The 13548-nt window shown below is 42.8% G+C and overlaps 1 protein-coding gene across 2 annotated transcripts in view; it reads left to right on the top strand.

Moving 5' to 3' along the window:
* The window catches only part of PECR (peroxisomal trans-2-enoyl-CoA reductase), a 28566-nt gene extending 15494 nt beyond the window's left edge, over window positions 1-13072 (top strand). For both annotated transcript variants that reach the window (XM_032764443.2, XM_075070317.1), the window contains 6 exons: window positions 4403-4568; window positions 5699-5780; window positions 8621-8717; window positions 11254-11364; window positions 12056-12167; window positions 12302-13072. In XM_032764443.2, the coding sequence (XP_032620334.1) occupies window positions 4403-4568; window positions 5699-5780; window positions 8621-8717; window positions 11254-11364; window positions 12056-12167; window positions 12302-12390 (657 nt within the window). In that variant the 3' untranslated portion in view covers window positions 12391-13072. The remainder of the gene's footprint in view (window positions 1-4402; window positions 4569-5698; window positions 5781-8620; window positions 8718-11253; window positions 11365-12055; window positions 12168-12301) is intronic.
* Window positions 13073-13548: the final 476 nt, after the last annotated feature.

Here is a 13548-nt window from a genome sequence, read left to right as displayed (position 1 = left end):
TAGTCCCACTACCGACCTCTCAGGGATACCACTATTTATCTCTCTCCATTCTGACAACTGATAATTTATTCCTACCCTTTGTTTCCCATCTTTTAACCAGTTACTGATCCATGAGAGGACTTTCCTCTTACTTCATGATAGCTTACTTTTCAAAAGTCAATTTAAATTAAATACTTTTTTTTTAAATGTATTTTTTTTAGAAATCTAGACCTGTTATGTGTTTGGTGTAACTTGCATTATTCTTATGTTAAGTTTGCATAATCCTAACAAAACATTTACTTTATTCATATCTCTTTTATTTATCTCATTGGTCCTGACACACACACCCCCGTAAATGCAAACACCCCCCCTAATTTCAGTTCCTGGGGAAACCACTGTTCTCCCCCAACTCCGTTCAGCTCCACCTCCAGACCCAGCTCCGTTCTTACTCCCTCTCCACCCCCAGACCAGCTCCACTGTCAGCCACTGCTTCACTCTGCCCCCTGCTCCAGCTCCAGCCTGGCTCTGCCTTCATTCCCTCTCCATCCCCAGCCCCAGTTTCTCCCCCAGTTTGACTTTGGAGAGATTGGGGAGGGGAGGGTGGACAGATTCCATTACTGGTAAAGGCGGGGTGCGACTGAAAAAGTTTGAGCACCACTGCCTTAGGTGATTGAATAATCCAATGTATATCTCTACTTTTGCTTCCAGAGAGGAAATTTCCATTAGCTGGGCACTGAAAATCTATACGGGGAGACTTTCAAATTCCGGATCAGTACAAAACTCTTTCCTTACTTTCCCCCATTTGAGCTGTAACTGGTTCTGCTGATAAATCTTTCTCACTGACTGTGGTTACTGTAACCAGAAGAAACCCTGCAGTGATTTCAAAATGTGCTTTCATTTGGTGAATTATTTAGAGGAAGCTGTAGTGTGAAAGTATGGAAGTTTCCGAGCTGTACTGGAGACAGAGAGAGCAAGGCTGGCACACAGAAAACAGGACTATTTTATTTATATTTTTTATTTTGCTGACAAAATGGTGAGACAGTAAACATTAGAATGATCTGTTTTGGTTAAAATCCCCAAACGGTCTGTGTTGGAAAGGAAATAGCTTATTTTAAAATGTTCAGTTCTCCCCTTCTGTTTTATTATTTTCTTCCTCCATGAAAGACCTTGTGTTATGGATGGATATGGTTTTGTCTAAAATAAATTATTCCCACTCCTTGAATCTGGTAGGGTGGATTATAAGTAGGGCCCAGTGTCCTCCACAGCTGCAGGATTGTGTTCTACAAGTTCTTTGTTTTTTATTTTTTCAGATAAAGTTTCTAGCTCTGAAAGACATGATCTGAGGTCTTGCCTAAACACAAAAGTTGCACTCTTCTTACTCTAAATTGGTTTTTAAACTGCTTTAGCTATATGGGTGCAAAACCATGTATAGACACTTATATCGGTTTATGACTGGAATACTTGGGGTTTGGCTTAAAGCTAAAGAACTTAAACTAAATGTTCAAACCGCCTCTTGCATCAGTTTAACAGTATCAGTTAAAAAAATTAGACCATTCGTTAAACTGGTAAGGTCTTAGTGTAACCAGTACAAATGCTTTCTTCCTTAATATGCAGTGTTGTGTAAGCTTGAAAGCTTGTCTGTCACCAACAGAAGTTGGTCCAATAAAAGATGTTGCCTCACCCACCTTATCCTTATTCCAGAGTGACAGCCAGAAACAATAACTGTGAGAGGTCTGAAGTACCCCATTTTGCTGAATGGGATGTTTACTCTGATATCCTAAACATGACCATTTAAATGTCAAAAATAACTGTTTCATAGTTTACCATTTTAGCAGAAATATCTAAAAAATATGTCTATCCTGCTCTTCTAATCTGCCTCCTGTACTCCTCTGGGAAACAGAACTTAAACTCAAATTACATAAGGTATTTGCACAGCTCCAATCCCTTTTGTATCTCGATAACAAGCTACTGGACTGATCATATGTATTTACTTAGAAGTTTTTGATTATGTATCTAAACTGCTGCAGGATTTCCAGTGTGTCACACCAAAGTGGAACACACAGGGCATCAGTCACTAGGCATGTGGCAGGCACTGTCCTTTTTCTCTCACTATGTCCTAGCATTCTGCCCACCGCCTACATCAAGTTGGCTTTCAATCACTAGTAAACTTGATTTAATTCAGACTTCAGTCATTTCTTTGTTTATCTCCTTTCCTACAGCAAAGTTCATTCTCATTGGTTGTTACAGCAGTTTTCGCTCACCTTATTAGAGCAATGTTACTTGGTATCAGTCACGCTGGTATTCCTGTATGTCTGTTCTAGTTAATAATGAGGGAAGGCTGCTGTTTTGTACCTGAATTAAGTAATGCCCCTCACTGTGATGTTAATTGAGTTGTAGTTCATAACTAAATGGACTCTCTACTTTTTAATACTCTAATAATGCAGATGTAAATTTGCCATTAACTTACAATCTTACGTCTTTACTTGGGGATATACACTTTCAACTGTATAATACTTGTCATCCAAAGTGTGTACAAGAGTCACTTCACCTGCTACTGAAATGCAGCTACTTCTGAAGAGGAACATAAGTGCTGTTGCACAGACAAAAGGTGAAGATGCCCATCTCGAACTGAAACTCTCCAGGGGGAGGCAAGTAGTAAGCGCTTGCTTAAGTAACGACATAAAGCTCCAGTCTTAAATTTATTTTCATTGTTATCTTACTTCACTGTTTTTATTCTATTGAATAAAAAGCTCACCCAGTTGTATTGCTCACACTATTCCCACCGCAGTCTCCTGGCCTGTCAGTGAAGATGAACAGCAGTTGAAACAATCATGAATAATGTGTTAACAATTCCCGTGGAGAACAGTAAGAGATGAGTTTCTTTGAGCAAAATGTTCTCCTCGTACATAGTAATAGCTAAAAGTTGGTACTTACAGAGTTTTAACTTCTTTTTAATGTGCTGTAGACTGAATATTTTATTCAGTGACTAGCACCTTATCTAATCACCTGTTAGACTTTGTATTCATTTGTTTGAACTCTGTCAAGTTCAAGGTACTTTCCCTGTTCTCCTCCCTCGCCCCCGTGGCCATGGGCGGCTCTAGCTTTTTTGCCGCCCCAAGCACGGCAGTATCAGTGCTTTCCTGCTCCACATCTCTGGACTATGATTTCTAACAAAGGGGAGCTCTGAACAATGGACTGAGGACCCCCCCCCAACCTTTTGGGTGAACCAGAGAGACTAATTGCAAATTAGCAGATTTAACATCACTACTACGATCGTGATACACAAACTCTGAAATCAACTGTAATGGATATGATTCATTTTAACCGTTTAACAACTCTTGTGCTTTCTTTTATATATTAATAAACCTTTAGTTTTAGTTTACTAAAGGATTGGTTACCAGCATGGTTTTGGGGTGAAATCTTGAAGTATATTTTGACCTGGGGTAAGTGGCTAGCTCTTTGGAGCTGGAAGAACCTCTAATATATGTGATTTATGAGTTTAATCATTTATCACAGACGTCTGGTTTGTCTGAGTGGTGCATGAGGGGCTAGCGTGCCTGCAGGGGGCTCTCTGTGGCTTCATGATAACTTGTATAGTATTTTGGAAGTGCTCATTTGTTACTGGTTTGGTGAAATCTTCTGGAATATACCACCAGTCTGGGTACTTGCCCTGTATTTTGGCAGTCTGACCTGAGATTGGCATTCTTAGCTGTGTCCCATACCAGGCAACATGACACAGGAAGATCGTCTGTGGTGGATGTAGTCAATATAGCCTCCTATTTCACTTGAGAACGCTGATTGATGTATTACTGCCCTTAGCAAGCAGCAAGGTCCTTTAGACAATGAAGCTACGTGTGTGTATGAAGATTACTTCCTCAGCTACTGAAGTGCAGCACTTTCTGAGGATGTGATACAGTAGCCATTATAACCCGCAACACAATATGGCTGCTTCTAGAACAGAAAGTGAATTAAAAATATTGTATCAATTCAGAATGGCCCTGAATTTAAGTACTGGAAGACATCAGTAACTACCTTATGTGGAATTTGGCCAGGACCCAACCCCAGGAAAAGTGCCATAGGAATTTTAGTAACTTTGAATGCCTCATTTTTACATTTTATCAAAAAAAACATAACCTCCAACTGCACAGCTTCCCCTTTATTTCAATACTTCCAGCACCTGGGTTATTCTTGGGAGATCTCCCATCCAAATACTGACAGCCCAGTCCTTCGTTAACTGGAGCTGTCAAGTTGAGCTCTCACAACCTGAGCATAGTTGCAAGGTTGTTGCCTAGGAGAACTTGTGGAAGGCCGGTCAGTGCATTGGCACGTTCCTTTTGTAGATGGGGAGCACACGCTGCTAAAATGGGATAGACAGACTAATCCAGTGACCTCTTAGAGATATTTTTTTAATTGCTTTTATTAGGTGGAAGCTTTGGTGAAATCCACACTGGATCTGCATGGCAGGATCGATTTCCTGGTGAACAATGGAGGGGGCCAGTTCCCCAGTCCTGCTGAAGCCATCAGTTCAAAGGGCTGGAATGCTGTCGTTGAAACTAATCTGAGTGGGACCTTCTACTGCTGCAAGGCAGGTGAGGACTGGATGTGGCAAGAAATACTAGTAGGTTCAAAAGGCTGCCTGTTGTTTTTCCCCCCCACCCCATCTACACACAATTGCATCACCTTGGATGTCTGTTCCCATTAATCTCATCCTAAACTAAATATACTGTATATACTCATTCATAAGCCAAATATTTTTGGTAAAAAAGTGATGCATCAAAGAGCGGGGATTGGCTTATAAATGAGTCTACACTAACATTTGATGATTTTAAAGTCTATGGAATCATTGAATTGAACATCTAATACATTGTTGTCTTGTTTACCTGGAGCATCTGCAGGCATAGAGCCTCTCAGCTCCCTCTGGCCGTTGGCTGGGAACGGTGAACCGCGGCCACAGGTTGCTGAGGGGCTCCATGCCTGCAGATGCTCCAGGTAAACAAAATGTTCTGACCCATCAGCATCTTATCCTGATGGCCAGGAGCCAGAGTTTGCCAACTCCTGAAATATAGGGTCGGCTTATGAAAGGGTCATACAGCTTTTGCTATTTTTACCTAACCATCTTGGGGGGTCGGCTTATAAACAAATGGGCTAATGAACGAGTATATATGGTATATATTTTATGTCTGTTATGAAAAGAGTGGAAGGATGGTCTTTTGGCTTAAGCCAGGCCTGGGAGTCAAAAAGTCTATTTCTGGTTTTGCCACAGACTTATGTGGCCTTAGGCAAGTCACTTAACCTCTCTAACGCCTGATTTCCCTGTCTGTAAAATAGAAGTAATACTTCTTTCACAGCAGGGTTGTGAGGCTAAATGTAAAGTTCGCACACTGTGATCCTTGGATAGAGATGTGCAAGTTATTAATTATGAATGCAAAGTAGTTTAGTGGGAATCAAGATCCTGGTCCTTCCACCAGAAGTTCTCAAAGCTCTTTGCAAACACTAATGAATTGCTCTTGACATCACATACGTGTTGTTCCCATTTTCAAGATGTGGGGACTGTGGTTTAGGGACGCAAGGTGATTTGTGCAAAGCCTCACGGGAAGTCTGTGGCAGAGCTGGGATTAGACCCAGGAGCCTTGACTCCCACTTGGCATGCTTAATCATTAGGAAAAATCATTTGAAAAGAGACAGATGTTGAGCAGGTTATTTTCCTCCCCTCATGCAGTGTACAATGCTTGGATGCGGGAGCACGGAGGAGCCATTGTCAACATTGTAGCTGACATGTGGAAGGGGTTTCCTGGCATGTCGTAAGATTATTTACCTTCCTTCTCCTTTTTGACCTGGCAGTATTAACCATTTTCAGCTGAGCAACTCCAGCAGGGCCTCCTTTTTGAACAGGGGCTATTCTTACAGAAAATATTCATGCAGTAGGCAGCAACAGGGGCTTGGAAGAGTGGTTATTGCTCTGCCTTGACACACTGTTTCCACACGTCTTTCTGTGTGTATTTGCTGTATGTGCAGGGATCTATCATGAGTTTAGAAGCAGCTGCAGCAATAGATGGAATCTGTGTTCCACACCAGCTGGGCTATATAAAACCAGGGGCTTGTCTGCACTGTGGCACAGTGTGGGCTGCACGGGTGTGAACTGCAGAGCACACTAGGAAGGGCTGCATGCTAACTACCCTATATGGATGCTGCTGGCACGAATTAGTAATGTTGTTTGAAAGAGGACTGCGTTACTGGGACATTTATCTGACCATCCATTATCCAGCTCTCTGTATTAACCGAACAACCAGCACGTGCATACAGAAGCGGGCCACTAGATGGCGCTGCAGCATCGCACTTTCCCATGTTCCAGATTATCTGAATTTTTGATTATCCAGCCTGGCCCTAGCCCCTATTAGATTGAATAAACAGGATGCTGCTGTACCTGTTAGTTCACACCAACAGCACCCACTTGGGGCAGTTAGCATGCAACACTTTGCACTCTGCAGTTCACATCCCCATAGTCTATACTGTGGCGCAGTTTAGATGTAGCCCCAAAGCGAATCATCTGTTAAAGTTGTGATGTGGGTGAGAGCTGCCTGTGAGTTCTGTGTTTGCAACTTCTGCACTGGTCCTACTCTGCAGAGAGTGTTGCTGTCCTCTTCTACTGTGGATGTATTGGTTTACCTGTTCTCTAGCTGTAGCATGATCTTGGGTCGTGGGGGGGTTGTTGGTTGGGAAGGAGTGTGTCACAGGGGGCCCTGCCCCCTTAAACCTAGTGTGGCGTTGGTGCACCCTGACACACAATCATTGGGACTCCCTGTTGGATCAGGCAGTTTCGATGTGGGGGACTCGGGCCCCTGGCAGGGCCCAGCAAACACTCAGTCTGTGCCTCCCAGGCCCCTGGCTGAGGAAAACAATAGCAGTTGGGGGGCTTTAATCTTCTTGGCAGGGGCAGAGCAAAGCAAATAGCCTAGGCCCCTAAGCCTCCTGGCTGGGGCAGGCAATAACAGTTGAGGGGCTCTGATACTCTGGGCAGAGCAGTCAGTCAGTCTGCAGCCCTAGAGCAGAGCTGAGCAAAGTCAACCTATGGCTTTAGCCCCCAATCGCCACACTCAGTGGCAAGTGCAGAGCAGGGGAGAGGAAGGGCCCATCCCACTCCACCGGGTTCCAACCCAAGGCCCTATGAAGCTGGGAAATTCCTAGGTAAAGGTTGGAGCATCATCGGCTTCTAATACGTTCCCTGGATCACTTCCTACTGCAAGGCTCATCTCAGGAATCTCCTCGGCTGGCAGCGGCTCAGCATCCCAGTCAGTCTCCGTGATTGGCTGGTCGTCCACAGTGTAGTCCAGGTCCATGGTTCCCACTGCTTGGGGAGTTGCTGTGCCTCTGCTGGAGTCCTGCAGCACACATCCTTACTCCTCCCAAGCCAGCCCAGACTGATCTGGGCTGTCTCCTTTTATCTGTCCCCTCCACCTGGAGCATGTGGCATCCTGGGCCCACAGTGATTGGTCCTGTCCTGGTGGCCCAGTGTAGGGTTGGTACAGCCCCTCACAGAGCATCCCTAGCATGTTCTGACCTTGTCTCGCAGGTAGCCTCACTCAGCCTTCCTCAGTCCCCACCATGTGGATCTCTGTTTTGGAGTGACTTTATCACGTACAGCATCAGGGTTTTATTTGCTGAAAGCTGTGGAGTAGACAGGACCAAGAATTTTACTGCCCCTAATCCTGAGTGGGAATACCAGAGTAAGGTTGATCGGTACAGGCTGACTCCTTTGTATGTTCACTGTTGTGCCTTCTCTCTTGAGCAGGAGATCATGTGTATCTACTTTCAGCAGTTTTCTTTCTCTTGTTGTATCTTTCAGCAGCAACAGGTGCCAAGGCTCTGCAGAGGGGAGCATGAACAATAGGTAGAAGTCACACACACAGAGCTCATAGGTAGCTAGCTCCCAATCATAACGCAGCTCCAGCAGAGGCTGCACTGCTGGAGCCTCTTGTCATAGGCAAACCAACATAATGCACTTGCTATACTTTTGTTTGTGTTTTTTTCACTTTCTGTCTGAGAGCTGGAATCTGGCTAGTCAATGTAAAGATAACTCAGAGATCCACGAGGTGGGGCAGGCACTTCAGTTTGAAGTCCTCTGCTCTGGAATTGACCGATGTGTGAGCTCTCACTGAGAATATACCAATACCACGTTTGGGAAATAAACCCAGAGCTGGAGAACCTGAGCCCCATCTCATTTACTGTAAAACTAAGATGGAAAGAGGTTTCATGGGGCACTGTCTGGCTTGTTAATCATGTTTTGTGCTTCTGTACATTCATACGACTATTGGCAAATTAACTTCTGGGTTTCAGTTGCACTTGATTTACCTGTCCAGCTGTGTAATTGTTTTCTTCTCTGGGGTTCCCTCATAGAATTATCTTACGCACCCATGTTATGACCTGTAGTCTTCCAGCAGAGCTTCCTCTTGGCTCTTTGCTGTTCCTTAGGAGAACAAGCTTGTTGGAGTTTGCTTAGTAAGCTGGAAGATGCAAGTCTGACTGGCCCAGCCATAAACTCTGTGGTTACTGTTTTGTTACTTGCATTTTTCAGTGGGGGTAGTGAGAGAGAACACAGTGTTACCTGTTGAAATTGATTCTTTCCTTTCTTTTTCTGTGATAGACATACTGGAGCAGCAAGAGCTGCAGTGGATAACCTAACCAAGAGTTTAGCCATAGAGTGGGCCCACAGTGGAGTGAGAATCAACTCTGTAGCCCCTGTAAGTAACAACACACAATATGATCAAACTTATCAATGGTATAGTCCCAGGTTTAAGACTTTTCAAAGCCAACCGGGGTGGGGGATTGTGTGGCTAAATCCCCATGTCTGCTTTGAACTCTCAATTTGATTTAGTAGCACCACTCTGAAGGGTTCTTAACATCTTCAGGGCCCTCTGAGTCTGTTTGCACTGACTGGATGGTCTGTCTGTCAGGAACATGGAGTCAGTAAAATCGCTTCTACTTCTGTGCTTACGTTAGCACTTCCCCTGCTTTTCTTTGTTAGGGGAAAGATACTTGGGAAGTGGGGGAGAAATGGCTTTCAAAAGCACGTTATGAAAACGTACACAATGCTCAGAATTTCAGCAGAGGGTACACGAGTGTGTGATTCAGGAGGTGTGCTATATAGAAAGGACAGTTATGTGATGATGGTGCAGGGACTGGGAGTAGAGAAATGGCTTCTGTCCCCAGCTCTGACACAGAATCTCTCTCTCTAGGATGTCAAACAGGTTCTTAATCTCTTTCGCCCCAAATAACCCCATTTTACATATGAGGAAATTATTTGGGGCAAAAGTGGATGTTTGGAGAGTGCAAAATAATTCACTCTAGAAGAGTGTGTGGAGGTGGTGCTTTCATGATTCGTATCAACGAAACACACAGAGGCTGTACATTGCATTCCTGTCTATCTAGAACATGCTTGCCAGATCACTGGGGAACTAATTATGTATTGTCATTGGCTGAAATTATGTTATGGAAAGACTAACTACCTGTTCCTAATGCATGCTGCTGTGAATTAAGAGACATGGCAGCCCTAGCTTTGAATGTTGATATTGCTTCAGTTCTAGTTGTTGTAAGTTGCATCCTAAACCACAGTCTGTTTCTGTAGATTTGATATATTTTTTTTGTTGAGAGAGATGTAGGAGGAGCAGAATTTTCCCTAGTACTTTCCCATTCAAAATCCATGTTGCATTCTCCTTACAGAAGTCAGAGCTGCCTGTATGGGATGGCGTGTGTCCAGTTAAGCTTCCTATCCAGAAACAAGCAGTATTGTTGGTATTGAGATGGGCTGTTTAATTGGATGCACACAGTGCAGCTCCATTCAGGTAGAAAAACTCAAGCTTCCTCAGAGGTTTCTGCATTTGGGTAAAGGCTGCATTCTGGCTCCTGTGAAACTTAATTGATCATATATTTGCAATGAGAACTACTGAACGACTTAAATGTTTAGATTTTTACCTAGTTTCTTAGGTTTATTAAGTCTTGGGGAAATAAATTAACATAGCTTGTGTGTAATAAGACATAATGCGTGTCTGCCTTTTTAAAAAGACTTAATAATTATCCATTTAATCATAACAATTATACATTATTGCATATGATGCCAAGCAGCATCTAGGCTAAGTAAACATATTTTTTTAATTCACACAGTGCTTGTATTTTAATACGTCATGTACCCAGTGCACACTATTATAATTGTCAGATATATCAAACTATGTATTAACATTAGAGGACAGTTATTTCCTGGCTAGCCTGTAATGGTTTCATTACTGTGTCAATTATGAAAATCCATATTGTAGTCAGGAGAGACACAGATATGCACAACTATCCTGTATGGGCGCACCACTTTTGTGGTAACCCCTAAGAACGTTTCACTGCAGGATCTGGGCAAGGACACCAAGGAAACATGAATGAAGAAAGCACAGTGTGTTTCTAAAGGAAATAACTTGCTTGTGCATTTAAACATTATTCCCCTAATTCCCAAAAAGCTGTGGTTCACATTCTTCTAAGATACCTTTCACCTTAATAGCCACACTCTGGATTAATGACATGGAAAATTTTGGTTGGAATTCAGAACATTTCTCCTGTTTACAAAACCAACAGTCTTGAACCATGCAGATTATGCACATAGCTGGTCATATGACCTTGTGTTCCAATTGCTGTTACTTTCATCTCCTCTCCCCCATCACTTCTATCTGCTACAACCTTCTTAATCTAGAGTGGAAAGTCTTCAGGGCAGGGACAGTCTTTCTCTGCATCATTACAGAACCTAAAACAGGGGGCCCTGAATCTGGGTGGGACTCTGGGTGGTACCAGAACACACACAGCCAGTGTAGGGGTCTGTAAGAGAAGAAGAAACCTTTGGCCATCCTATTTGGATTGTTTTGCTCTCCTCCAATGAAAGCAAATTTTAAATATTTGTAATTCCTAAAAGAATCTTTTGGGTTCAGATTTTTATACCCAATCTTTGGAGCTGTTGAGCTAAGATTGAGGAATTAATTACAAATTTGGAGAAACTATGATTTTGAATGGAAAGAGCAGCATAACAATAACTGATGACTTGAATGACACTGTTATAATCATGAAGATGCCAGTAGCTACCTGCATTATAACTAAAGTGTCTATTATTCTGTCCAAGCCCAGTTTAAAAAACTCACAGCCAAGTGCTGTTTAGATGGTAAAAATGTGTCAAGGTTTTAAACTTTTCAGAGTTTCAATTTATGCAACAATACTTGGATCTCACAATGCTTTTTGTTTTCAATATAGGGAGTAATATTTTCAGAAACCGCTGTTGCAAACTATAAAGAACTTGGTGAAGAGATGTTTAAAAACTACATCCAAAAGATTCCAGCCAAGAGACTGGGAGTTCCTGAGGAGGTAATGCATTTCAGAACATGTTCACTGATTCTACCTCCTATACCTCTGTCCTGACACCATGATGGTATATGGAAGACAATAAAAGATTAATATTGAGGTGGTGAGGGTGTTAGAAAAGGGAGAGCTTGGAGAAAGGTCCAGTAGTGTGCAAAGAATTGTTTGAAGACTGAACAAGAATCATCCCCTTAAGAGATTTATCCAAACATACTCTTAGAATGTAAAAGATATTGTAAGTACTTGTTCCTGGTATAAGTTCTCAACTTAGTTACAAAGGAAGCTGACTAAATGAGAAAAGAATTGAAAGTATTGAACAGTAACGTCAGAAAGTAAAAGCATAAGGGATTAAGCCATCTTCCAGTCAAATGGCTGATCAGTCAGAACACTCTTTTCTTTGACAAAATAATGCAGTCTCTTTAAATCTTTTTCTGGCCTCGGTATGGAAGGTAGAGAGTGACAGTCTGCTGCTCAACTTAAAAATTTCATTGTATTAAGCCATATTACTTAAGTGGCAGCCATGGCTGCGGTTGGGAACTTGGCTTAAAGTTGCTGGTGGCCCATATCCCCAGGTATCTGCACAAAATGAGTATGCCTCAGTAGATGTCTCACACCTAAATCAGCCATTACATACTTTGTAACAGACACAAATCCCCAGAAATCTGAGTGAGTAAATGGCATAATTCTTCATTGTTAGGTCTCGCCTACAGTGTGTTTCCTGCTCTCTCATGCTGCATCCTTTATAACTGGGGAAACTGTGAAGGTGGATGCTGGTCAAAGCTTATATTCCTCCACTTGGGAAATACCAGGTAAAAATAGGTTGATGGGATAGTGTCTTCTACTGATGAAACTTGGGAAGGGTGGTGACTGGGTGTGGGAAGATATAAGAATAGAGGGCTAGTTTTGCAGATGAACTGATTGTTTTTGGTATCATTTCTCCCAGATCATAATAGGTGGCCTTCAGCACCAGAAGGAGACAATTCCAAGGCCCTCAGAAAGATGCTTTCTGGCAAGACTGCATCAAAGCTGTGAAGACATGAGACTTTACCCCATCCCCAATGGAAATGCTGACAATCTAACACTTACCTTTCCTTTGTTGTTTTAAGTAAACTTGGGTTTCCTGCTCGTGATGCAAACACACTGGAGTGCCTTGATCTTCATATATTTGTAAGCTAGCTCATAAAATCCTTATATAGTGAATATTCTCCTCTGAAAACTCGCCCTGCCTCAGAAGGTTTGGAAGGATCAATTCGTCATGACATCAGCATTCAACAGCTTCCACATGAAAGAAGGAATGAGGAATCCCCAGTAGATGTGACCAAAATCTTGCTCTAAATCTAGTGAATAAAAAGCCAGGAGAGGCAGGCACTCTCCATCTTAGGCAGGATATTAGCGTAGGCAATATCCAAGTGATTGAAAGAGAAACATCCGTAGCCTGTAATGAGTGGGAAATGTCAGCTGAAGCCCTTATCGTGGATGATTTTGGAAAGAATGGAGTTTGAATCTCTGGGAAATGTTAATTTGTGCACAGAACTAGCATTCTGGGCTGCATCAGTCTGGATACTCAGCCCATAACCTGGGCTGCCCAAGAACGGTTAATTAAAGTGCGCACACAGCATTGCCTCATTCCCAGTGCAGTTCAGCCATCTGTGCCTGATAATATAGTCAATACTTCTGTATCCTTCAAAATCAATAAAACATACAAAGTTGGTGACGTTGAGTGTGCTGGCTGCAAATCTAATTCAATAAAACCACCTCACAGGGCAGCACTGGTTAATACTATTGATTTATGCTTCACATCTTTCTGTGTATGTACTTCCTGTGACACTTTCTCAGGGGGCCAGGACTGACAGTCACCTTGTCATCCCTCTGCCTCTAGTGCGGGTGCTTAACTGGGTGCCAGTTCCCTGACACCAGTCTGTTAGCTACCCAAACAATCTCATCTGGGCTCTGCCAGCCCTTACTCTGCCTTGCAGGTTAACAATAGGTGCCCCTGAGCCCAAAGCATTTCCTGTAGTATCCAGCCCATCAGTGGACAACTCACAGAAGTTACCAGGTCGCTATCCCCAAGGGGACAGTGTATACACTAGCTTGTTTGATTCAACTGAGGACCAACTCCTACAGAAAAGTATAGCATGGAGATATATTTTTTAATGAAAACAATAAGTTCACTGTTTAAGATTTAAGAAC

Source organism: Chelonoidis abingdonii, chromosome 10 (genome assembly GCF_003597395.2).
Source record: "Chelonoidis abingdonii isolate Lonesome George chromosome 10, CheloAbing_2.0, whole genome shotgun sequence".
NCBI classification, from domain to species: Eukaryota; Metazoa; Chordata; order Testudines; family Testudinidae; genus Chelonoidis; species Chelonoidis abingdonii.
Note: the sequence above shows the minus strand (reverse complement) of the source record. Positions and strands in the feature narration are given on the sequence as shown.